The sequence below is a fragment of the Letharia lupina genome (genome assembly GCF_014066315.1).
Source record: "Letharia lupina isolate WasteWater1 chromosome Unknown contig_9, whole genome shotgun sequence".
NCBI classification, from domain to species: Eukaryota; Fungi; Ascomycota; class Lecanoromycetes; order Lecanorales; family Parmeliaceae; genus Letharia; species Letharia lupina.
The window spans coordinates 1,351,598-1,376,556 of record NW_023502978.1 but is presented as its reverse complement, the minus strand read 5'-3'; the positions used below and the strand labels follow the sequence as shown (position 1 = coordinate 1,376,556).

The 24,959-nt window shown below is 38.0% G+C and overlaps 2 protein-coding genes across 2 annotated transcripts; both read right to left on the bottom strand.

Moving 5' to 3' along the window:
• Positions 1–2,138: 2,138 nt before the first annotated feature.
• On the bottom strand, positions 2,139–2,762 carry HO133_010885 (uncharacterized protein; the record flags this gene model as incomplete). Its single annotated transcript, XM_037301734.1, has 1 exon — positions 2,139–2,762. One exon carries the CDS (start codon positions 2,760–2,762, stop codon positions 2,139–2,141), a length of 624 nt encoding a protein of 207 aa, XP_037153368.1.
• An 11,603-nt stretch (positions 2,763–14,365) lies between these two features.
• Positions 14,366–22,162, bottom strand: HO133_010884 (uncharacterized protein; the record flags this gene model as incomplete). The annotated part of the gene is made up of 5 exons (XM_037301733.1): positions 14,366–14,815; positions 14,916–14,998; positions 15,097–15,462; positions 15,518–21,491; positions 21,545–22,162. 5 exons carry the CDS (start codon positions 22,160–22,162, stop codon positions 14,366–14,368), a joined length of 7,491 nt encoding a protein of 2,496 aa, XP_037153367.1.
• Positions 22,163–24,959: the final 2,797 nt, after the last annotated feature.

Below are 24,959 nucleotides of genomic sequence, written 5' to 3'. Positions count from 1 at the left end.
AAGATCGCAATTAAGATTTAAATAAAGGCCTTTATAAAGAGATTAAATAGAAATAATAATATATATAATTTAAATAATAGATATTATTCTTTTTAATAGCGTTTATCGCAATTAAAATTAAATAGCTATTAATTTAATATAGCGACGAATATATATCTAAAAGCGTCTTTAAGATCTCTTTTAATGAATTAAACTATTAAGCCTTTCTATAGTAATGCTTTTACTATATTATCGTATATAATATATTCTAATACGCCTTACTCCGCCTAAATATTATTATTAATTAAGTAGTTATATAGAAATAAGAGATTATAAATTCGCTTTTAATCTTTATTATATTTCGATATTAAATTAAGTAGCGAATAGATGTAGTAAAGCTTATTTTAAGAGTTAACCTTAGTTAAGCGATATTACTAAAGCTATTTTTAGAGATTTATTAATAGTATTTAAAGTACTTAATATATTAATAGATAATTTTAATTATAATAAGCTAAGATATAGTCTTAAAAATCTATTTTAACGCTCTTTCGAAGAATAATTAAAATAATCTTAATAAATATTAGATTTAAGTAATTATTTAATTATTTAAATTAATTATTAATTATTAACGATCTTTAATAAGATAAATTTAGGTCTAGTAGATTATATAGCGCGTATAGGAACCTCTTAGATATATACTATAGCGACTAAGGCATCTATGAGTACTCTAAAAATTATTTTATCTTAGTAATATAATTATCTAATAATAAATAATTAAAACTATTTATAGCTAAATTTGAGACTTTAGAGTACTTATCTATTAAATAATTTTACTAATAGATTATATAGATATATAAATAGATATAGCGCTCGCGAAAATAGCTACCTCTATTAAAATTCTTATAAATTCTAATTTCTTCGATAATAATCTTGCTAAGGCTAGACGTATCGAGATTTAGCTTACTATTATTTATATAAGTTCTTTTAAATATAAAAAAATCTTTATAGCTCTAATTGTTCGCTTTCTAGACTTTAGAATTATTTTAATTACTCTAAATATATATAATAATAAAGACGAGATAATAAGCGAGAATAAAGTTAAATTTATAGATAATAAGTAATCGTAGTAAGCGAATAGTATATATATATAGAGTCTTATTTAAATCTTTCTTTATATTAATATATATAAAGCGATTAATAACTATTAAGTATATATAAAAGTAGTATATTATATAATTATAGCTATTAACGTTTTTATTCTTCTTAATCGAAATAGTATATATATAGGCTAATTTAATAAAATTTTTAGTCTTAAAGGTTCTAAAGAAGATTTATTTAAAGTACTTAACGTTTATACTTTAAAATCTTTTAATAATATTAAGAAAGAGCTTCTTATCTTTTATATAATAAAAGGGAACCTCTCTTCTTTTCTTCTAATTCGATTTAGAGTTAAATAAATTTAAATTTAATATATTTAAGTAATAATAATAATAACTGCGACTATAGCGATAGTAATAGCGGCGTAACTTATAAACTCTACTCTTATAATATTAATAATTATTTTATTTCTCTTAAATCTTAAATAGCTAGATTATTAATTCTTAAAGATCTACTTTAATAGTAGATAAGGGCGTTTTATTTATCTAATTTGGGCTTATAATATCCGATAATATATCGTATATAAGGATATTCTTATAGAGGAGAGATATTTTAGCCTTAATAGTCTTAGAAGCCTTTTTAGTCTTAAGAGTCTTATTAATCTTATTAATTACGTTAAAGATCTTTTTAATAATCTTAAAGACGGGGATAATATATTTAATCGCTTTTTTAAATCTAATAATAGCGGCGAGGGTTATTACGAAGTATATAAGAGTATAAAGTATATTTATAATAGTTGAATAGTGCTTATAATAGTTAAATAAAGATTAATTTATATAAACTCAACTATGAAAGAAGAAGAAAATAATATGGCTCTAAAAGAGATAAAATCGAATAAAGAGCCGTTAATAGGTGCAAAATAGGTGGCTATATAGCTCGTATTGGACACCTGTCCTCAACCCCTTGCCGGGGTATCAACAGGGGTACCAACAAGGGTACCAACAGGACCCCCAGTCCCACTGTGGCGAACGGCTGGTCAAACAGCCACCAACGCTATGGCCTCATAATGGACCCACTAACCCACAGTCCCACTGTTGCGAATGGATGTTGAACTTTCTGTAGATCTCAAGGAACGACTTCAAGAGGGAGAGCTCGGTGGCTAGTTTCATCGTGACTGCTAGGCTCATATTCTCCTCGTCGCTGTCGAATTCATTCTCGTCCCACACCTTAGGATCCCATTTTTGGATGGCCTTGCCTTTGTCGTTGGGCTTGTCGAGTTGGTTGTCAGCACTTAGGGTTTCAAGCTCAGATATGGCGGAGGCGGGCAAATCGGGCGACTGAGACTCTGATGGAAGTGTAGTTGATTGATAAGAGGGTGATATTGATGGCTTTCGCAAGGGCTGGGAGGACAGTAAATCTAGCAGAGGGGCTGGAAGCTGAGAGCGCTGAGACTCTCTTGTTGAGGTTGTATAGGCAGGATCCGTTTCTTGCGACCCCAGGACATCAGGTATTCGATGTGATGGAGTCAGATCGATGGTATCATTCCCAATATTTTGGCGTTTGAAGCGATCAACTTGACTGTCTGGGTCAATGGCGATGTCGAAGTCAGGGTCCGGGCGCTTTCTCTTCGCGGTGCGGCCAGGAGGTCTGCCCCAAGTCGCCTCAGGCAATTTGAGGTCCGGCATGATTGAGGAGTATCTCTGAAAACGTGAAACGCCTGGGTTGGGGGTCAGGTTGATGTCAGCGTTTGCGTTGTTGGCTGGAATTTCGCTCAAATCACTTCAAGGAGATTGCTTGTTTATGTCGTCCTTGTAGAATAGATGGAGACCGCTGCCGAAACCGCTAGAAGATGCGGGGAGCAAAGGACATAGTATAGCCAAAATGTGCATTCCGAGTCTGAAGTGAGTCTGAAGTGATCTAAGCGTTGGCAAAAATTTGACATCTCAGTTGCAATCTCAGCGGACCTGAAGTGACAATCACCCCCAATGCAGGATAAGATACCAACAGCTACGGACCAGCCTATCCTCGATACATTGTAATACTGCTTGTTAAACTGGATCTCTACCTTTTCTATGCTGACACACGATGGGTACAGCACCCACGGTTACACACTATTAGGTGGTCAAAGCAATCGAAAAGTGCTCACTTCAAGCGACATGTCGTCGAATAATCACATCCACAAAAGAGTTATTGCCTAAGAAATTCGCTATTTCCTTAGTCATTACCCCTAAAGCAAAACATGATAGTAGTATCATCCCGTTGAGAAGAGTGCGACTTTCGATAGAATCCCTTTCTTTTCAGCTCAATATTATATCGATGCGGGACACGGATATATCTAGATCGGGTCAGCTACATGCACGACCGACGACAAGAGCCCCAGTGCCTAGTAATTATAACAGAAGTTTCAGGTAACCCGTCAGCCCAAGGATGACCTTGACCGAGAGGCACGCTTTGCTTTTCCGAGAGGGGAGCGCATATCCGACATCTCAAGAAAACGAACTTCTACACTCTCATTGAGAGCGCCTTACGATGTTAGCGAAACCTATCAAAGACCCGTCCCAAGATACGTATAAAAAATATGAGCATAGTTAGGGAGATCTTTGTAACTCAGCTGACTGCTCTACCAGGTGCGATATCATAAGCACCGCCAACCACGTCGATCGGAAAGAGCTCAGACGAGCTGAAACAGCGAGTTTTCCTCACGCCTACTACACAACTAGTCAACTTGATCTAATCTCCTTCTTGTATCGAGCATTGGCATGTTTCTAGTTTTACTGGTCGGCGCGCAGTATGCCTCGGACATCTTAATAACAACCATGACAGCTTAGTACGCTCGTCTACTGCGTGGATATACGGATCCTATAGAGCACGAAATGGGTATGAGTTCATGTTTTTATCTCACGATTAGATTGCAATCGCAACCGCGAAACAAACATGAGGAAATTAGCTCAATGGTAGAGCAAACCGTTTTACACACGGAAGGTTAGGTTTTCAAACCAGCTATTCCTAAATTGTTTACGAGCACGGAATGGGTATGACAGCAAGTCCCCATCCTGGAGGTTGCTTAGATGGACATTGATCGTGGGAACGTCACATGTGGCTAGTAGCAAGTACATAGACTGGAGAGATATCTGGCAAGAGACCATTGCGTCGTCATATGTGCCTTGTGGCGAGCATATAGCTGGGATGATATGAATCGGACAGTCGAACCGTATTATTATTTGGCAGCTGCAATTTCGGATGAAAGGTCTATCATACCTATAAGACCTGCTAGTCAGGCACCAATGAGAACGACAAAGGAAGGCTGTAGTTGTGAAACTCGTTGAACAGATATTCTCTGTCGGTCAAATTTCTCAATTTATACCGCCTACTTATTTTGCCGATGGCTTGGCGCCAAGCCGTCAGAAACGTACTCCGGTCTCACCACCTATCAGCCCTTCGCCTTTTTCGCAACAGTCCCCGCCCCCTTCTTCGATTCACCGCGTCTATCCTCCACAACAGGCTTTTGCTTAGAGACCAAATGCGCTTCATCGGCGGAACCATTTCGCCCATCGCTGCCTAAGCCTGGCTGCCTCAGAAATTAGATCCGCGACAATTGCCGGCAGGAGTCACGCTAAGCGACAGAATCACTGGATCATCCCCATCACACTCTCATAACTGTTTCATAGCTTGAGCCATGATACGACGTGCGCTGCCTCTCCAAGACCGCGCCTGGATCCGGACGCGAAGATTGCGCTCGCGGGGGGTTTTGTCGAATGTTGCGGCGCTCAACCGGAGCTGCTGAGCGAGACAACCGCGCAGAGCTCGTACAATCATGGTGCCTCGGGAATTATAGTCCCTGGGAGGTACGAAGGAGATTAGATTGTAAGCCACGCTTTGAGCCTCCTATCGAGGAGCTTACGGGGTACAAGGAACCCTGTGCATCACTGGTACATGGCTGTGTTATCGATCGGGTAAAAAGTGCAATCCGAATGCCTGTACTGCGTGGCTTCTTCATCGAGGGGTCATTCTACAAGAAGGTCACGTACTGTGGCATCAGACATCTCTCCGGAAAATCATTCAATAACACCGCTATCGTTAGTGTAGGTACCAAAATCACAAAAAGAAGCTATACTGAAGTCTTGGTATGTTCCTCAACCCCCCAATCGCCATACCTCTTCCCCTTGGTACTCTTGCTCAGGCGAAGGCCGAGCATGTTCTTTGTTTCTACTGGAGGCCTTCGCAAGTAGCCAAAGAGATTCGCTGTTCTCTCAATATTAAGATTATTCGGAGCTAGAATCAGCGCCATAAGCTCGTTTAGAGTACTAGAATCGGAAGTAGTACGTCTAGGCTATCTCTAGTAGCTATAGGGGGATAGTTCTTGCTGCGACAGCGAGTGAGGGGCGGCGACGGCTACGATTGGATAGCTACTAGGTTAATAATGGGTTTAGAAGGGATGGCTGAGGCTAAAAAAGCTCCAAATATGATTCAATGCGACTGTTCGCGACGTAGCTAACTCATTTGAATGACTTTGTGGAGAGCAGTACGAATTCGGGTGTGTGGTGTGAAAGATCTCCGGTGCCAAGCATTCCAGAGGGTTTTGAATACGCTAAATGTTGTAAAAGCGTGCGCACTCTGACTGGGGAGTAGTAGTAGTAGTAGTTATTCATTGATAGGGTCCGAAGACCAGCATCGGGGTTCTAGCTGAAGGCTATGCTCTACTAAGAGAGTTCCGATCTTAGATATTAATTTAAAACTTATTTCTCGATTCTAGAGCTACTTCTAAGTGCTAAATATTTAATATGTGCTGGGGCGCGGGGCTACCCAGTAGTGGAAAACTTGCCGAGGATGTGAGAAGACTGAGAAGACTGAGAAGACTGAGAAAACTGAGAAGACTGAGAAGACTGAGAAGACTGAGAAGACTGAGAAGACTGAGAAGACTGAGAAGACTGAGAAGACTGAGAAGACTGAGAAGACTGAGAAGACTGAGAAGACTGAGAAGACTGAGAAGACTGAGAAGACTGAGAAGACTGAGAAGACTGAGAAGACTGAGAAGATTGAGAAGATTACTACTGCATAATACCAATTCTATTAAGGGGAGACCCCCTAAGCCCCCCTACCCTCCGGGGGCTCTCCGAAGACTGAGAAGATTGAGAAGATTACTACTGCATAATACCAATTCTATTAAGGGGAGACCCCCTAAGCCCCCCTACCCTCCGGGGGCTCTCCGAGGGCTCTCCGAGGGCCCTCCGGGGGCTCCTGCCGGAGGGGCCGTCCTCGCAAGCTCGAAATTATTTACATAAAGCCCATTTTGAGATCGGTATAGGGTCGTCCGCTTCGTCAAGATTATAACTATAATCCCCCTAAAGAAATTCCTTATAACGATCATCAATCATAAACCGAAGTTGCTTATAAATAGCCTTAAGATCTCCACGCCGAATCGCCGTACATAACAAAGTCTTAAGTTCATCCTTAATTTAAGACTGATCGATCGCTATATACTTAGCTTCCACAACGTAAAATACATAATCTAAGGCGTCTTATAATTCGATACTAATAGGCCCTTATAAGAATCACTCTTCTTAAAAACGTATCCAATATACGAGATCATCACACAAATCCTCGACAACCTCTCATTAAAGATAAAAATAACTTATTTCGACTTTTTCGTAAACGCGTTTTAAAGCGTCAAGACCTTAATTTTTTCGTAGATATATATTATAAACATCGAATATAGAGCGTTTAATATCGGGGTCTAAAGTATCGAACTTGAAGATATCTATTTACGTCTCGATAATACGTATAGAATTAATACCTTCGAGAGTAGTTTAAGGAAGATTTTAAGATATCGTAGATTGAGGTTAAGATTATAATACGATATCGCATAAAGATAATCGACGTTACTATCGACTTTAAGCTTTTCTCTAAAATCGTAACTAATTTTAAAAGTATAACTATAAGAGAGCGCGCTCGGTATTTTATTTTTGATAATTCTTTTAATATCGATTTACAGTACGTCGAGCTGCAGAGAATACAAGGCCAAAGTCAAGAATTAATTAAGACATCTTAGGGAGGATTGAAGAAAATCAGAGAAAAAATCGATGTTCTTAGTAAGAGAGGATTGGAGAGAAAAAATTGATGTTCTTAGTGAGAGAGGATTGGAGAAAATTAGAGAAGAAATTGATGTTCTTAGCTAAGATCTACTAAATCCTTAGTTACTTCCTAATAAGATAAGAGTTTCCCAGAACAGTCTCACAGCAAGGCTTGGCACAGAAGTGATTTTATTCTTGAGCCAGGGAGAAAGCAAGCTTTCCAATTAAATTCGCTAAAAAGCTTAAAAGAATTCTCTATCGAGGCGCTTTTAAGAAGATTTCTCTTAACTTAAAATTTTTTCTAAATATTATTATCGATTAAATTATTATTAGATTTATAATTATTATTTAAATATATTTTAGAATCGCTTATAAAGGCCTTTACTAGATATAATATTTTTAAAAATATTAAGAAGAGATATAATCTTTTTAATAGTCTATCTTATAAAAATTATATTTATTAATTACTTAAAATTTAGAAATTATTCTATTATTCTTTTTTAATAATAATTAAAAAAATAATTTAGAAGTAACTCTTATCTCTAGTAATATATATATAAAAATAATTTTTTTAAAGTATTATAATATAGATTTAAGAGCTCGCTATAAGTATTAATATTAATTAAAATATTTATTATATTTATCTTAAGACGTTATTAATATTATTTCTATCTTCGTCTTTATTATCTAATTTCTTATTTATTTAATAATATCGAAATTATTAAAATCTATTTATCTTTATTATAAAATAAATAATAATAGTTATTCTTATCGAATTCTTTAGAAGAATATTAATATTAATCTCTCGCTTATTATTTATTTAAAATATAATTTTTTATAGCTTTCTATATAGCCTATAATATAATAATATATAATTTTATATTTTTAATTTATATTTATAAGAATATTATAATTTAATATTAAGAATATTAATTTTAGTTAGAAAGCTATTTAAATCGATATAAGCTATTTTTATTTATATAAATACTACGCTTCTAACTTTATTTAGAAATTTAAACTTTCTTAATATATAAAAATTTAAAATAAATTTTAGACGTCTTATTAGCTCTCTCACTTTACGCGACGCTATTAAATTAAATTATTTTTATACTTATTAGTCTATAGCGCGTTTACGATATAATATACTTTATAATATAATAAGCGAGATTAAGTTTAATAGTATAATAGTTATTAAGCCTTAATCTCGTTCTCGCTATTCTATCGCTTTCTTAATTATTCTATTAATCTTCTTATTTTTTAATATTTCTTAATAAATTAAAATTTAATAGATTTCGATTTAACGTTTAAGAATATTAAGAAAATAAACGATTTTAATTACTATATATTAACTCGATTAACTTTAAAAATTATAAATATTATAAATTATTATCTAATTATTTATAAAGATAATAATTAATTTTATATTCTAGAATTTTAAGAATTTTTTAAGAATTTCTAAGGCGAGATATAGTTTATAGAGCTCTTCGAAATAGATAATAAATTAAAATTCGAGATTAATATAAATAATTCTTATCGAGATTAAAACGCTTAAATCTTTCTAAATAAATATTATTCGAATTATTAATACACTTATTTTATTTTTAATTCTATTATTATTTATATAGATAATAATATATTTTAAATTATTATAATAAATTATTCGATTATAATTTTTTATATTTATCTTCGCGTTAATAGCGATAATAATATAAGAGAGTTATTATTATAAAGAGTTAATATATAATAAGCGAGATTTTAGAGTCTTAAGTTTAACGCTATAAATAACTTTATAATATTATTTAAATCTTTTTAGAGAATTAAGTTAGATATAAATAATATTAAGATTATTATTTTATATTAACTATTCGCGTATTAAGATTAAATTATTAATTTTTATAATTTAAAGATAATTATAAATAGAGTTAATAACGATTCGTAGTATAATATTATTTATTATATTATTTATTATTTATTATACTAATATTAAGAATAATTCGATATTTAAAATATTTCTCGAGATTATCTTAAAGGCTCTCGAGATGATTCTCGCGTATCTCTTTTATATATCTTATATAAATCTTAAAATCTTATTCTCTTTTCTTTTAATCTTATAATTATCTAATAATTAAAATTATATTAATATATAATAGATAAAGAGAAATAATATTATCGAGATATAGATTATATATAAATTCTTTATATTTATATCTTAGATTAAATTATTTAAAACGCTTAATATTAAGATCTTAATATTTATTTTTTCTTTTATTTTATTAATATAAATATTAAAGATTAAGCGTTAATTCAGAAAAACGCTAAGATATTTTAGAGATTTAATAGCTTTATAAATTATATTATCTAGATTAAATAAGATTAAATTTATTTATAAAATCTATATAAAATAAACGAGTTAAAATTTATTTAAATTAAATTTTAAAATATATTTTAGAATTTAGCGAAGATAGATAAAGTAGATAATTTTTAATATAGCGATATAATTTTTAATTATATTGTTAGCGATTAGAATATTTATATTATTAATATATTTAATTTCTAAAGCTTTTATTTTAAGAGTAATAACTTTTTTTATAAGATTATTATTATAGAAGTAATATAGTAAAGAGAAAATCGCTAAACTTTAAGAGATTTCGATTTATTATAAAAAGAATTTAAATAAAAAATTCGAAGCTTTTATTCTTATAAAGCGATTCGAGATAAAACTCTTAACTTAATTTATAATTATATTATTAATTTTATACTTATAAAGATTATAGAGTAATTAAAAATAATTAATATTATTAAAAATTTTAATAATATCTAAATAGAGTAGACTATATATCTACTTCTATCGCTATATAGAGTAAATTTTCTTAATTAATATATAAAGCGTATACTTCGTTATAATTTTCTTTCTCTTTTTAAAATAATTTTTAAAAATAAAAATATACTTTATTATAAGATAGAGTAGTTAAATTATTATAATTAACTTAAGAGCTTTTTTAAGAATATTAAATAGCGCGATAAGATAATAATACTTAAAAATAGAGTAGTTTTTCTTTTCGAATTTATAAAGAGTTATTATAATAGAACTTTTAAAGCTAATAAGATAATATCTATACTTTAAATATTTATTAAATAATTATATAAAAGACTTTTATAGAGTTATTAAGTCTTATTAAAATATAATATTAAATAATTTATCTTCTTTCGAAGTATTTTATAAAGACGATTTTTAAATTATCGCTAAGACTTTCTTCTAGATAATTTTCGAGATTAAAAGTAATTTTAAATAAATATACTTTTTTAAATTATTTAAATTAATTATTAAGAGTTTAAGAAAGAATCTTCTAGCGAGAATAGCTATCTTATTCTTTTTAAGTATTATTATTATTTTATTAAGGTATTTTAGATTTAAGATAAATAATAAAAAGAATATTATCTAATTTTATATCTACTTTATAAGCTTTTATATTTTATTTATATCGTCTATTACTTTCGCGAGCTTAATTTAATAATTTTTTATAAGATTTATATAAATTATTTATCTTTTTATATTATTTTAATTATTAACGCGTTTTTTTATTTTAATTATATAAAGATAATAAATATTAAGAGAGATTTTAAACTTCTAATAAAGTCGATAGATATTTTATATTAATCGATTTATCTCTTTATACTTTTCGTTAAAGCTAGATTTTTAAAAGTTCTTTTTTTTATTTTCGAGAATAATAAGAATAAGAAAATTATAAATAATTTTTAAAATTTTTAAAAAGAAGAAGTTAAGCCTCTCGAGTAAGAATTCTCTTAGAATTTAAAAAATTTAAAATATAATTTTTTTATTATATAGCGCTCTATTTATTTTAAAATAGTTATAATTTATTAAGAACTTTATTATCTTAATTATAATATTTACTTTAATTTCTATTAAATAGTAATTTAACGCGATATCTAAATTATCTTATATTCGATATTAAATAATATAATTATTTAGATTCTTTATTATAAAGTAGAGGTTTAATATATAAGATATTAAATTAAGAAATTTAAATATTTTAATATCTTAGAATAATTATTATATAAGTTAAAATTTATTTATAATTTTAAGTAATTTAATTATCTTAAGACTCGCGTTAATATAGCTTTCTTTTTAAATAAGATAATAAATATTAAAATTATTTATAGCGATAATTTCTATTATTTAATTTTATCTTAAGCGATAAAAGCGTTTATTATTATTCATAGTCTTTTTAAATATCTCTAGCGATTTTTAAGATAATACTTTCTTCGAAGTTAATTTATTTTAATTCTTTAGAGGATTATATATATTAATTAAATAGATATTAATATTTTTTAATATTTATATTTAAAGTTAAATCTCTACGCTTAAAATATTAATAAATAAAAATATTATAAATTAGAAGATACTTATTAGAGAGATATATTTATATATAAAAATATATATTTAGCTTCTTTCTCTATTATAATATTTATTATTTAAGTAATATAAATTATAAAAAGTCTTAATTAAATAGTAAGTAATTATTATTTATATATTAATCTAGAATTTCTAGATCGCTATTAAATTATAATTATATATTTTTAAATTATAAAGAAAGTTCGCTATAATTAAATCTTTTAATCTCTAATAATTATATAAGATAATTTTTAATCTTCTATTTCTCGATAGAGAAGAAATCGATCTAGATATTATTAAGATATAAAGATTAAATTATTTCTTAACGTCGTATAAAGACGCTACTAACTCTACTACTATTTATCTTTTTACTTTATTTATCTTTATAATAAGCGAGTATTTTTAAAATTAATTTAATAATAAATAAATAAGTTTTTAATAATAAGTATTTTAATAAATTTAATAGAGATAAATTAAGAGTAGCGAGATTTAAATCGCGATAGTAATATCTAATATAAGAGAGAGTAGATTTAAGATTAAAGTTTCTCGAGATAATTAATATTAAGGGCGATAGTAATATTTAAAAGATAAATTAAAAGAAGAGAGAGTTAATAAAAATCGATTTAGAGGTTTATATAATCTTTATATACTTTTAGACTTTCTTTATTAATAATATTTAAACTTATTTCTCTAAAGAGGCGTATTATAATTTTTTCGCTTATAATTATTATATAGATAAAATATTATTAATATTATTAAAGTTTCTCTTATTTAACTTTATATTATTTATATTAATTATTAGCGTATTTAGAGATATATTAAATATAGAGTTTTTAGAATTTTTACTTTTCTTCTATCTTTTAAAGAAATATATTAAGATATTTAAATATCTAGTTATTTTTTTTAAATCTATTACTATTATAGTATAAAGATTAAAGTCTATAAAATTTATCTTTCTCTTATTAAACTTTAATATCTAAATTATAATTTTTTTTAGAGCTTAATTATAAGCGTCGCTCTTTTTAAGTATATCTCTAAATAAAGCTTTTATTAAGATCTATAATTAAAAATTCGTATAAACGCTTTTACGCTAAAGAATTTTCTTCTCTTTTATTATAAGAGAATTATTTAGACTATTAATATTCGAAAGAAAAACTTATTAAATATTTTAAGACGAGATTATTTATATAATAATATATTCTTTAGATTCTAAAAAGACTTAATATTTATTTATTTATTTTTTAACGTATTTCTTTATTTCCTTCTTTCTTCTTAAATATATATTCTTTTTTAAATTATATTTAACTTATTTATAATAATAATAATAGAGATATTTAGCTTAATAGTTCGCTTTAATATAATTATAGACGTTATATCTTTTATATTTTATATCGATATAATAAAAATATTTTTTATATTTATAATTCTAATATTTATAGTATTATCTAGAATTAATATTATATATAAAGCGCTTATAGATATATATTTAACTTCTCTAGATAAGATCTCTCTTTATTATAAAGTTAATAATTTTAAAAAAGTAAAATATAATAATAGCTAATCTATATATTTTTAATAATTTTTAATAATTATATTTTAATAGTTAGCTAATATACTTAATTTTATATATTTTAATAATATCTAATAATATAGAGTTAAATTAATTAAACTTACTCTTTATAATATCTTAAATCTTATTATCTAATAAATTTATTATTTTTACTTTAATTATATATATTATTATTATAAAGATATTAAATATAATTAAGATTATAATATTAAAAAATAATAATTATAATAATCTTTTTATAAGAAGAGATATATCTTTAATATAGAAGATTTTAAGTTAAAAATTATTATTTAAAAGCTAACGCGTTAAATAGATAGAAGTCTATAAATTATCTTCTTTAAGATTATAATTTAAAAATTTTAAGAACTTTATAATTTTAGAGTTATTATAAATTACGACGTTAATATCGTTTATAATCTTTTAATTTAAATTATTTTCATAATATTTAATCTTAATAATCTTATTTATAAATTTTATAATTATTTTATATTTTAATAACGCGTTTATAATAAGAATAATAATTTAATTTAAGAGTTATAATAGAGAACTTATTATTTCTCTTTTTATATTTTTTAATTTAGATCTAAATCTAAATAGCTAGTCTACGTATTATTATTATTATTATTAAACTTTATATTTATTTATATTTAGATTCTTCTATAAGAATATTTTTAAAAATCTCTAATAAAACGTCTTATAGAAGATTTAGAATTTTTTTAATTACTTAGATATTTTAATAGCTTTCGCTTTAACATTATTTTAAATTAAATAACGCGCTTTATTAAATAAATAAGTAATATAATCTTTAAGATATTTTAGATAATTTTTACTTAAAATTTGATTTTTTAGCGATAATAAAATTTTAGATATCGTAATAAGTTTAAAGAGGTCTTAAATAAAAGCTTAGAGACTTTAATATAATTTATCGTAATGTTTAAGGGAATAAACGCGTTCGTGGTTATGTAAATTTCAAAAATTGGATTTGATCAAAATAGTTGTTCCTAACTGGGGAGAAGGGGAGGTGTAATAGCGAGGTCGAAGATGACGACGTACAGAATGACAGCGAAGTGGGCTCTGCCCGGTATTATATTAGGTACAGTGGGTCGAGCACCGAACGCCGAGAACCCCCCAGGACGAGTACAGTATGGAACAGGGACGAACGCCCGAGGTGTCAAGGCAGCCATGTTGAATGGCCGCACATGCCATGTCTTCAGGAACGACTTACACACTCACTCACCCACCCCTCCCGACGACCCGAAAAACAAAATCATAACCCACCCCCACGCCATCCTCCCACCCGTCCTCTCCAGGTTTCAATGCCAAATCATGAATATGCCCCTTTCCCTTCACCCTACCCAGTCCACCGCGGACCCCCCTCGCCGTCAGTTCCGTCACGAATGCCTCGCTGGCCGCGAACGGCGTGATCTCGTCGCGGTCCGAATGGATCACGAACGTCGGCACGGTGTAGCGTCCTGCTTTGAGCTGCGCCATGGGGCTGATGGCGTGGACTTTGGCCCGCGGGGGCGGGGTGGCCAGCGCGGCGGACGAGAGACCGTTGAGCATGACGCGGAGGCCGTGGCTTTCTTTGAAGAGGGAGAGGACGAGCTCGGAGCGCGGGTCACCCGGCCGGACCCAGCCGAGATTGGTGCCGTCGGAGCCGGTGGGGGAGTCGTAGGATGTGATCTGCGGGCGGAGAGAATTGGTGTTAGCGAGGGTCGGGTGTCGCTCGTGATAGGGAGGTCTTCCAGGAAGAGAAAATCGAAAACAAAGATCGAGGACTCACGGGTGTTGTTGATAGAGATTTGCGGATGTTGTCCAAAGACATACTTCGCTCAGGGTACTGCTCCGCGCGCGGGCGGTCGATTTCTGCGATGGTGGTCAGCGACGATGTAGGAGTACACCACATCCCCAGATTTGAAGAGAAGCGGGATGCGTAAGCAGGGCAAGATTGGATGGACACGCACCTTCAGATTCGAAATCAGTTGGACCGTAGAAGCAGAGGATCGCGGCAGGCGGTTTTTGTCCCACCTCCTCACATGTCCACGCCGTGGTCATGGCCAGATGACCACCAGTCGACCAACCAATGGCGATGATTTTGGCCGGATCCACAACGACCCCACGAGCTTGGGCAATCTCGGGCAGCTTGGTTCGCAACCAGCCTAGGGCGTCTCGGACATCGGTCATCGGTCCGGCGATCAGATCGATTTCAGGGCATAGTCGATAGTCGATACTGACGGGAAGGTAGCCATTGTCAAGGAGGAGTTGTGTTTGATGGGGTCTTATGGCACGTTTTGAAAGTGTCATGTAACCGCCACCATGGATCATGAGGGCTTCGTGAATAGTAAGCGTCTGCTTATGACATAACAACATACTAGATGAGATTACCTATTGGCATGGGTTCTGTCGGCGCCGGGCTCTCAGGGAAGTACACGTCCGCCAGGATTTTCGTATCTTCAACGATCTTGTAGGGCATCGTCTCAGTTCTGTAGCTTTGCCTTAGTCGGGCTTTCACGGACTCGCTAGTACTTGGTACCTTGCTTGGCTTAGTGGAGCCGATAATGAGTTGTTGTGTATTGGACTCCTCAGTGTCCCCCTTCGAATAAGAGACGCTTTCGAAACCAGCCTGTTGCAAGTCTCTCACCCAGTCATCGGCAGGCTGCAACGGATAAGTCCTAGAGTCTTTGAATGCCCACCATCCATCTAGGAGTCCGTAAACTAGATCGTACCAGTCCACGATACGGGTGACTTCTGATAAGACCATAAAGCCACCCTTCTTCAGAAGAGACCTCAGTCGCTTTGTCGAGTTCACAATGTTCGATGTTGCATGCACCACATTAGTCCCGATCACAATGTCGTACGTGCCTTGGAGAGAGGCTGGAGGATCCTTCTCGAGGTTCAAGGACTGGAAGTCCATCCACGAATACTTTGCAAACTTCTTCCGTGCTTCCTTCACTAGTAAAGAAGAGACATCGGTGAATGTGTACTCCACGGGTCGACCATTCTTTTCTAGCATTTCTGCCAGTCGTCTTGTGGTACCTCCGAAGCCGGCACCAACTTCAAGGATCCTAAGTGGGCCTTCAGGTGGATTATCCGCGAGAAGCTTGTTGAAAAAGTTAAGCAAATGACTCGTCATCACTGCCAGCTGGGGCGAATTGTTGTAAAAGTCGTTGAGACATTCCTGGCCGAACTGGTTCCCGAAGAGCAAGCCGATATGATCAGTTTTCCCGGCCAATCCTTCGGCGAAATAGGGTGCCGTGACAGACATAAGCGTGTTTTCGTTGGCATACTTCGGAAACGAGGCATTGATTTCCTTGAGCAAATCTGTGGATGGTGTTGTTGAAAGAGGCTTGCTGGACCGGATCATTTTGGAATCGTAGGGATACACAATGCCATGATCGGCAAGAATATCCCACAGTCTCTGGACAACTTGTTCGTGCTTTGGAAGATATGCGATATTTGGAAGGATCGCTCCAGCCTCAGCCGTCCAGAGATCAAGATTCAGTTTTCTGAGTTCCTCTCCAATATACGTCAAGACGAGCTGATTCTGCTTTGGCGCGACTAAGTCCCAGTAATCAGTGAAGCCGTGTTTGTCGGCAGATGTGCCAATTAAGGGATCACATTCTCGAAGGATTTGGATGGGATCGGATTGAAGGACAGTGGTATCGGATAGTGCAGGATTTGCTCTTGACAGAGCCTCTGCTACAGGCTTCGAGCCTTCAGGTTTGCCGGGTAAGACGCTTGGCAGTGGCGCAATTGTTGAAATTTGGGTTGGAGCCGGTTTACTCGCCTTGGAGGGTCTGCTTGCTTTCTGGGGTGCCACCTTTTGACACAGTTCGCCGAATGTCATCATCTGAATTTCGTCCCCAGCGACTTCCGTGGAGAAGGTATTCGAGACCTCATCGGCTAGCTCTGTAGCAGCTAGGGAGTCGACTCCCAGGTCCGCAATATTCGCCTCATCGGAAATGGCATCTTCGGCCAACCCGACGTACGATGCGATGAGAGACTTCAGTGTCTTCACACTACCATCATCATCAGGCCCCTCCGAATCGCTGTCAAGAGAGGTGTTACTACTGCTTCCAGACTGCAGACCATCCTCATCACTGTCAGAATCGCTCTGTTTCTGGCTAGAGGTAACAGGTGTCGCATCTATGAAGTGTGGCTGAGTTGGCTGAGTCGGTTTCGCGACCGGCGCGTCGCGAGCTTTAGGATTAGCAGAGTCCAGCAGCTTGTCTAACCTTGTGACCGGAAGCCTAGTGAATTGTACACCCATGACCGTCATGACCACGACGTTATCTCTTGTGAGGACAAAAACATCTCCCATCGCTTTCCCGTCACCCACAGGTGTAAACATGGCATACACAATCCAATTCCTGGACCTGTCAAAGTCGCAGGCCGCGCCCATCGAAAAATTCTCAACACCAGTGGCAACGAAAACCTGATCCCCGGCACAATGCGCACTGGAATTGATCAAAAGACCTGCCACCTGAATGAAGGTGTCCAGCGCTATTGTGTCGCAAATTCCTGTCGCAGAGCTGTCATTGGTATTGCTATGGAGCGGTACATCGATCATTGCCAATGCTTCCGATTCCCCTAATGTGATCGACGATATTCCCTTCAGAAGCTCTGCGTACACAACAATTCGAGAAAACAGTTCGTAAGCTCTTTTGGATTTCAGCTTCTCAACTTCGGGCTGCTCCTTGAGTTGCGCTATGCGGCCCGTCATGAGTCTATCATACCGATCGAATCGAGTGGTCGAAGAGAAACCAAACTTTCCTTTGGCGTGCAATGTCGGTTTGGGGCTTGGGTTGGCTTTGCTTACGCTCCTGGCAACAAAAGACCAAGCCTTGTCTGAACCGTCCTTTTTCAAGACAACAGTAACATCGCGACCATGGTCAACTCCGAGAGGCGCTTCGAAGGTCAGATCCTCAAACCAAAGACCCTGACTCTCGGTCTTGCCAAGTGATAATTGAGCGGCCATCACTGCGCATTCCATGTACATAGCTGCGGGGCACAGTGGTTTGTTTAGAACGGCGTGTCCAGAAACGATGCCGGTGTAGCGTTGAGCTTGTGTATTAATGGTATATTCACCCTCTTCTTTGGGTTTCGTCCGAGGTTCGACCAGTTGTAGGGGCTTACTTGACGTTTCCATCACAGGTTTTGCTTTGCCGCCGATAGCTTGGTTTTCACTCATCTCCAAAGCATGGTCGGTATAGGGCATCCAGTGGTAGCTTCGTTCGAATTGGTACGGTGGCAACCATACTTGCTTGACGTGCGTTTCATGCAAAGGACGGAAGCCCCAAAAGGAGGTCGAGGCACCCTCTTGCCAAAGTTTGGTTGTTATGGTAGGAAGCAAGACAGTGGGGTTTGTTCCGCTCGGAGTCTTCAGATCCTGAAAGTGGTGCTTCTCCGGGGTCTCAACTGCTCTCTTAATCATTGCTGTGATCGGAGAGTCGAAGCCAGCTTCGAGCCACAGACATGAGCCAAATCGCTGCTCCAGGCGGCGTACAGCTTGGTGGAAAAAGACAGGCTCTCGAGTGTGTCGGACGATACGTTCGGGTCCTACTTGGGGTAGCTCTTCAAAGGTGCAGGACTCTAAATGGATCGATGGCGCTTTGAAGGCCATCGAGTTAGCCACCGCAGAAAGATCCTTCAGCAGTGGTTCGGTGAAGCGGGAGTGGAAGCCATGCGTAACATCTAGGCGTTTACATTTGATGCCACCATACTCTGAATCCTGGCTGACAAGATTTTCGACCTCTGAGATGGCACTTTCCGTGCCCACGACAATCTGGGTTGTTGGAGCATTGTGGCAAGCAATTTCGACATCTTGCCTTCCGGAGATTATTTTTCGCACAACCTCAGCAGCTGCACCCACCAAAAGCATTGTCCCTTTATGGGGGCCCCATTTTGACTGCATCAATACAGCTCGGGTAGCAACAAGCTTGATAGCGTCTTTGAGGGATAGGATACCCGACACCGCCAAAGCTGTCAATTCCCCAAAGCTGTGACCAACTACAGCTTCCACTTGGAGTCCGCTGTCGATCCAAGCCATAGCGCATGCATACTGAACAGCGAACAACCCACACTGGAGTGCCACAATATCCCCAACAGGCTCCTTGTCAAAGACTGCTGGTATACAGGAAGAAAAGCCACTTTGCTGTAACAGCTCGTTGCATGCATCCAAATGCTGCCGGAAGAGAGGGAATGAGTCGTACAGATTTTTGTTCAGCCCAACAGATTGCCGGCTTTGGCCAGCAAAGGTCAACACCACCTTTCTTGGCTGCGGAGCGTCCGAGGGGTCCTGTATCGATCGTAGAGATTTGACCATCCCCGGCATATTCGACGCCATCGACACGAATCGTATTGGATGGCGTTTGCGCTTTTCGACGAGGGTAAACGCGACATCAGCGATCGTGCACTTTGAAGTCTCAAGAAAGGTTGCTAGCTTCTCAGCATTGGCAACCAGACTGGCCTTGGACACAGCGCTCAGTATGATTGGATAGGCAAAATCCAAGGGCGGTGACCAGCGTGCAGGCTGTCTATCATTATCAGGAGCCTGGCAAACCAGAACAGCTGAATTGCTTCCAGCTGCACCATAGCTATTCACCAGTGCGGCTCTCGGCGAAGCCTTCCAAGCTTCTAGAGTGCTTGAAATTGCAAGTCTGTCGGTCCCGAGAGCTGGAATCTTTGGATTCAAACTCTTGTGGCTAGCTAGAGGCGGTATTGCGGCTTTGTTGACCATGACCAGCGCCTTGAGAAGACCGGCAACTCCAGCAGCAGTTTCGCAATGGCCAATGTTGCCTTTTATCGACCCCAACTGCATGTAATCTTGCCGTTCAGGGCTCCCGAAAACTTCCCGTACACTTGCTACTTCTAATGGATCGCCTGCTTGGGTGCCTGTGCCGTGGGCCTCGCAATAAGATACCTGCTCCGGTCTCATTCCCGCTTGATGGAGGATACCCCGGTACAGCTTTACCTGAGCAGCGCTGTGCGGAACTGTGAGTGATGGACTTAAGCCACCTTGATTGGTGCCTGCGCCGGGGATAACGCCAAGTATCTGGTCTTGATCGGTCAAGGCTTGGTTCAAGCGCTTCAAAACAACAAGTCCTACACCCTCTGAACGACAATAGCCGTCTGCGCCGCTGTCAAATGGCTTACATTGCCCAGTTGGACTGAGGAAGCCTGCTTTTGCAAGATCCAAGTAGTTGTGAACACCAGTGATAAGATTGACACCACCAGTAAGTGCTATTGAGCACTCATCATTCTGAATCGCTTTGCAAGCCCTGTTGATGGCGACTAGGGAAGACGAGCATGCTGTGTCGAGAATCTCGGAAGGACCGGTCCAACCAAAGTGATAGCTTATCTTGCCGGATAGAAACGCTCTGATTGTCCCAGTAGAGGTGTATGCGGTGGGCGGGTTTGCAGAAGTGTTGTCCAGATACTCAACGAAACTTGCTCCTAGGAAGACTCCGACAGGATCGCCCGTTTCGCGTCGGTGCGATCCAAGGTACCCGCTCGACTCCATTGCTTGATATGCTGTCTCAAGAAGAATCCGTTGTTGTGGATCCATTGACGCCGCTTCTCGTGGGCTCATGCGGAAGAAGCTGTGGTCGAAGCAGCCGATGTCAGATATGAAATTGCCCCACCACTGTTGCTTAGCGGCCCACTTTGGGTCTTGCAAAGCTCGAAAGCTATGCGCAATGTCCACCCGATCTTGCGGGACCGGTGCCACAGTCGAAATGCCAGACGAGATTAAATCCCAGAGTTCTTCGATGTTGTTAGCACCAGGTAGGCGGCATGCCATACCTACGACAGCAACCGCATCTGTCGGATAAGCATACTTGACACCAAAGTCAGACACTGGCAGAACAGGTGGCATTAAAGCTTTGATGAAGGAGAGAATATCCAGTTTTGTGATCTGCAGCCCTGCTTTATGGAATGGAGCCAAAGGAATACAGTCGCCAATCCCGAACGCAGCAAAAAGATGGGTTTGAGTTCCGGTCTTCTCCAAATCTCTGCAGACGCCATTGAGAAGGTTGTACCATTGGCAGCACGATGCCAGGATCGTCTCAATTGCTTCATGATTGAGGGACCCCTCCAGAATCTTCTCCCCGTTCTTGTTGGATCTCAAAGGAGATTTCAAATGCGAAGCGTCCGGCAGCAGAAGACTCTCGTGCTTATCGCAAAGTGTGCATAGCTCCTGTGCCAAATCGGCATTTTCCGGATTATGCACTTTCCCTCGCAGATGCATGGCTTGGGTTTGCATCCCACGAGCCTTTGCTCGGACCTGGATTTCTGCAAGTGACTTGGACGTCCCAACAATACTGACAGTCTTTGGGTCCGTGATGGCTGATATGTGCGCCTGTGAATGATTTAGCTAGATTCACGCAAAATAGTTTGGTATGGGCAGCGCACGTCGTTGAAGTCCTCTATGATCTCCTGGGCTTGGCCCGGATATTTGAGTCGGACGACTATTGTAGTTGGGCCCTCTATGTTCTCGTCGTCTCCAAGCTCACCATAAGCGCCAACGCCTAGTGCGATGCCCATGGCTTTGGAGGCATTGATGGCTACTTCGGCTTCGCTCGCAGAGCAGGCGATTGCAATAGCAGGCATGAGTCCTCCACAGTAGCCTTGCACTCCTCCTCTATCCCGAAGCCGCGCTATGAAGTCATGGTGGCGGAGCCTTTTGACTTCGAGGAATTGGAAATACTGTACCGTTTGGATTATGGTCAACAGAGGTAATGACAAAATCCCAGACATGACATTGGCAATCCTTGATGAATTCCCATTCCTGACCCAGTCGGACAAGGCCTGGGTATACCGTAAGCCTTGGCTCAAAGCTGCAATGTCGGGGTTGTTGTCGGCAAAGATGGACCACGTGTTCGGGAGATCTTCGATGGCGTCAAGTAAAGGTCGAAGTTCAGCCTTTCCGCACAGATAGGACCGTAATTCGTCCAGATATGCCTCTTGTGGCGCCTTGCTCTGCGGGCTGAACACCGCCATTGAAGGCAGCTCATCATGAGTAGAGGCCATCGTTGGGGCGATGGGTTGTTCCAAGTGAGATGTTGAAAGTCCCTTGAATCAGGTTGAATCAGAGCAGAGATACGCTCAGGTTTAAGATTATACTCGAGGCATTTACAGAAACAGTGTAGAGGGGTATATAGAGCTTTGGTCTAAGAAGCATACGGTCAATGACGCGTGAGATTCGGTGATGGTGCCTGATTTGGTAGCCTTGACCTATCGTGGCGTTCCTACGCCAACACAAGTTATCAGGTTAACTTGTGATATTGTTTCGTTGGCCCCAAGAAGATCGACAAACACGAGGGACATCCCGGTGCTGAGACTAATGCATGTAGAAAGATCGAATAGCGCACTGACCTCGGAAGATCCCGATCCAGCCTGTCCTGAAGTAAGTCTTGGTTGCTCCAGGAGGATGACAGCGCGCCATTGACTCACCCCCAACTCTCGGAAGGTTCGAGACCGACCCAAATCCGCCTAGTCTCGGCCGAACCGGTGCTTTCAGGCCTTGGGCTTGTGAAAGATGTCGAGGTCACGAGAGAAAAGATCGGGCTAGAAGCATCGTTTGACATGTCCATGGTGTCCACTGGCTTAACGTCAATATATTAGGAGCGGCTGAACTCAGTTCGTATCAGATGCGCCAGCAACCCAGCGTGATAGGCGGAAGAGTGGGAGGTGCGTGTGAAAGGAGAAAAGTGGAGAGAAGGGTAGGGAGGGTAGGTGCAGCTTCGAGAGGTGCAGAATGAGTGAGGGCAGGAAGCTTGACATTCTTCGGCATCGAGAAGATTGCGCTACTCATTGGTACCTGTGGACCCCTGCCTCTATCATACTTGGTATTGTTGTATTGTTGCAGTTGATACGAAGTGAGGTACAAGATATCTGAATTTCGAGATATCTTGGCATCTCGTTCGAACTGTGATACCCAAATTTTAAGGGATAAAGTACTACTTTCCGCAATGCGTAAGTAAACCTAATACCTTGAACACGGTTCAAGTTTTGATCATGATCCAAGCTGTTATGCATCTTTTGCATTATGTTTTCTTTTGCTTTGGGCGGAGTGCAATCCATACCAAGAGGGTGGCGCGATTCTCCCAATGCCAAGAAGTCGGCAAGGGCTAAGAGCTACAGCTGAACTGGAGCTTTCATGATTGACATTTGACAGCCAACACACACAGGTGCTGAAAGAAGGCAAGGGGCCGGACCGAATCGTGAATTGTGGACGTTGCATCCTTAGGGATCTAGGATTTTACGAAAGGCCTCGATATCAACACGGACGGAAAGGGATTTCCCCGATACTCCGGCGCCTAATTCCCGACTCGCGTCACTGTTTGCGGTACCTTTTCGTCATGAGCTGAGGTAAGTACAACTCTGTAACTACGACCAATGCAGCGTTTACTTCACCCATCGCAATGTCTACGGATCAAATCGTACGATCTCTTACGCCCTGGTAAGAGAAACTACCTTTTAGGACGTTCGCACCTAAGAGCCTGCTTATCTGCCTCTGGTGCGTCCAATGCTTGCTATTTCATAGTTTCCAAGCATCTCAATCTCAATACAGTCACTTCATGCCAGATGTCATGCACGTCCAAGCAGGGGTTCGACGTCCCACTGGTGGAAAATTCCGAATCGTGTGTCCCCTGAAGGCTTATCAAGTGTGGAAGTAACCAATCTTGATCGCGAGCATGACAATCTCGACACCATCACTTCATGCCAGATCTTCATGCACGTCCATGGGGTATCTTCAGGGTTCTCCTGCTGGGAACCTCAATTGGTGTGTTCTGTGCACATCTCAACATAGTCACTTTCATGCCAGATCTTTACGCACGTCCATGCAGGGTCTCCGTGAACGTTCTTGCAGAATCTCGTTCACGACAACCCAATGAATAGATGCGTCAAACTTTCGTGCTTCCTAACTTGTCGTGTCATGCAAGTACTGCCGTGTGATGACATCATCAAATCTCCGTTCTAGATGTATCGCTTCCTCCCCGAGCCGCGAGCCACCAAATCACTTTCTCATACGCTGCCATTGACTACCACACCCGTAAAGGCCAAGATCATCTCGAAAGCGCGGTCGAGAACCATGAGATGAGGACCAAAGTCTAAGTGGCTTGGGCCGAAGCGCCTCTTGACTCCGGCTTACCGCAATCTTTGCAACATGCTCACCCCACGGCAGCCATGGCGTTCCTGAACGCCAAACCCAACAATCAGTGTCATTAACGAGGGTGTCGACAGTTTTACAAGCAAGAACAACATCTGTGGGTGGATTTGTTGATCCAGCGGAGAGTCAGGGGCCAGACAAGCAGCCACTGTGAGGCAGAAAATGGGGTCACCACCAATCTGTGCCCAGCAGAGGACCGGATGCAGATACGACTGAGTGGGCCGATCGTGCAGACATTGGCGCCGGCTGGAAGGACCCCATAGATATGACTTTACCACGAAATATTACCTCCACTAGAGAAGTGTATCATGATGCAACATCGTACGTCTCTTCACCACCCCACAGATACAGCTCCCCTGCAATGCTCACGTGGATCGTCTAAACATTCAAGTTTTGTAATGTCCGCTACTCGTTGTTCATTTGCTCGGCTACCCAGAGGCGGTCCGCCATCGTCAAGATCGGGTCACACCTCAATAACATCAAGGGCACGGTACGGTCGACTGTATCCTGAACACCGCGACGCGTATTACGATTACATATGCTCAGTCAAGGCTGTCAGCAGGATGTCACCGTTCTAATTCTCCCATCGAACCTTCGGGTTGTGGAGGTTGGGACACACTGTCAATCCGGTCGTCAACTTCCAGTGTGACTCCT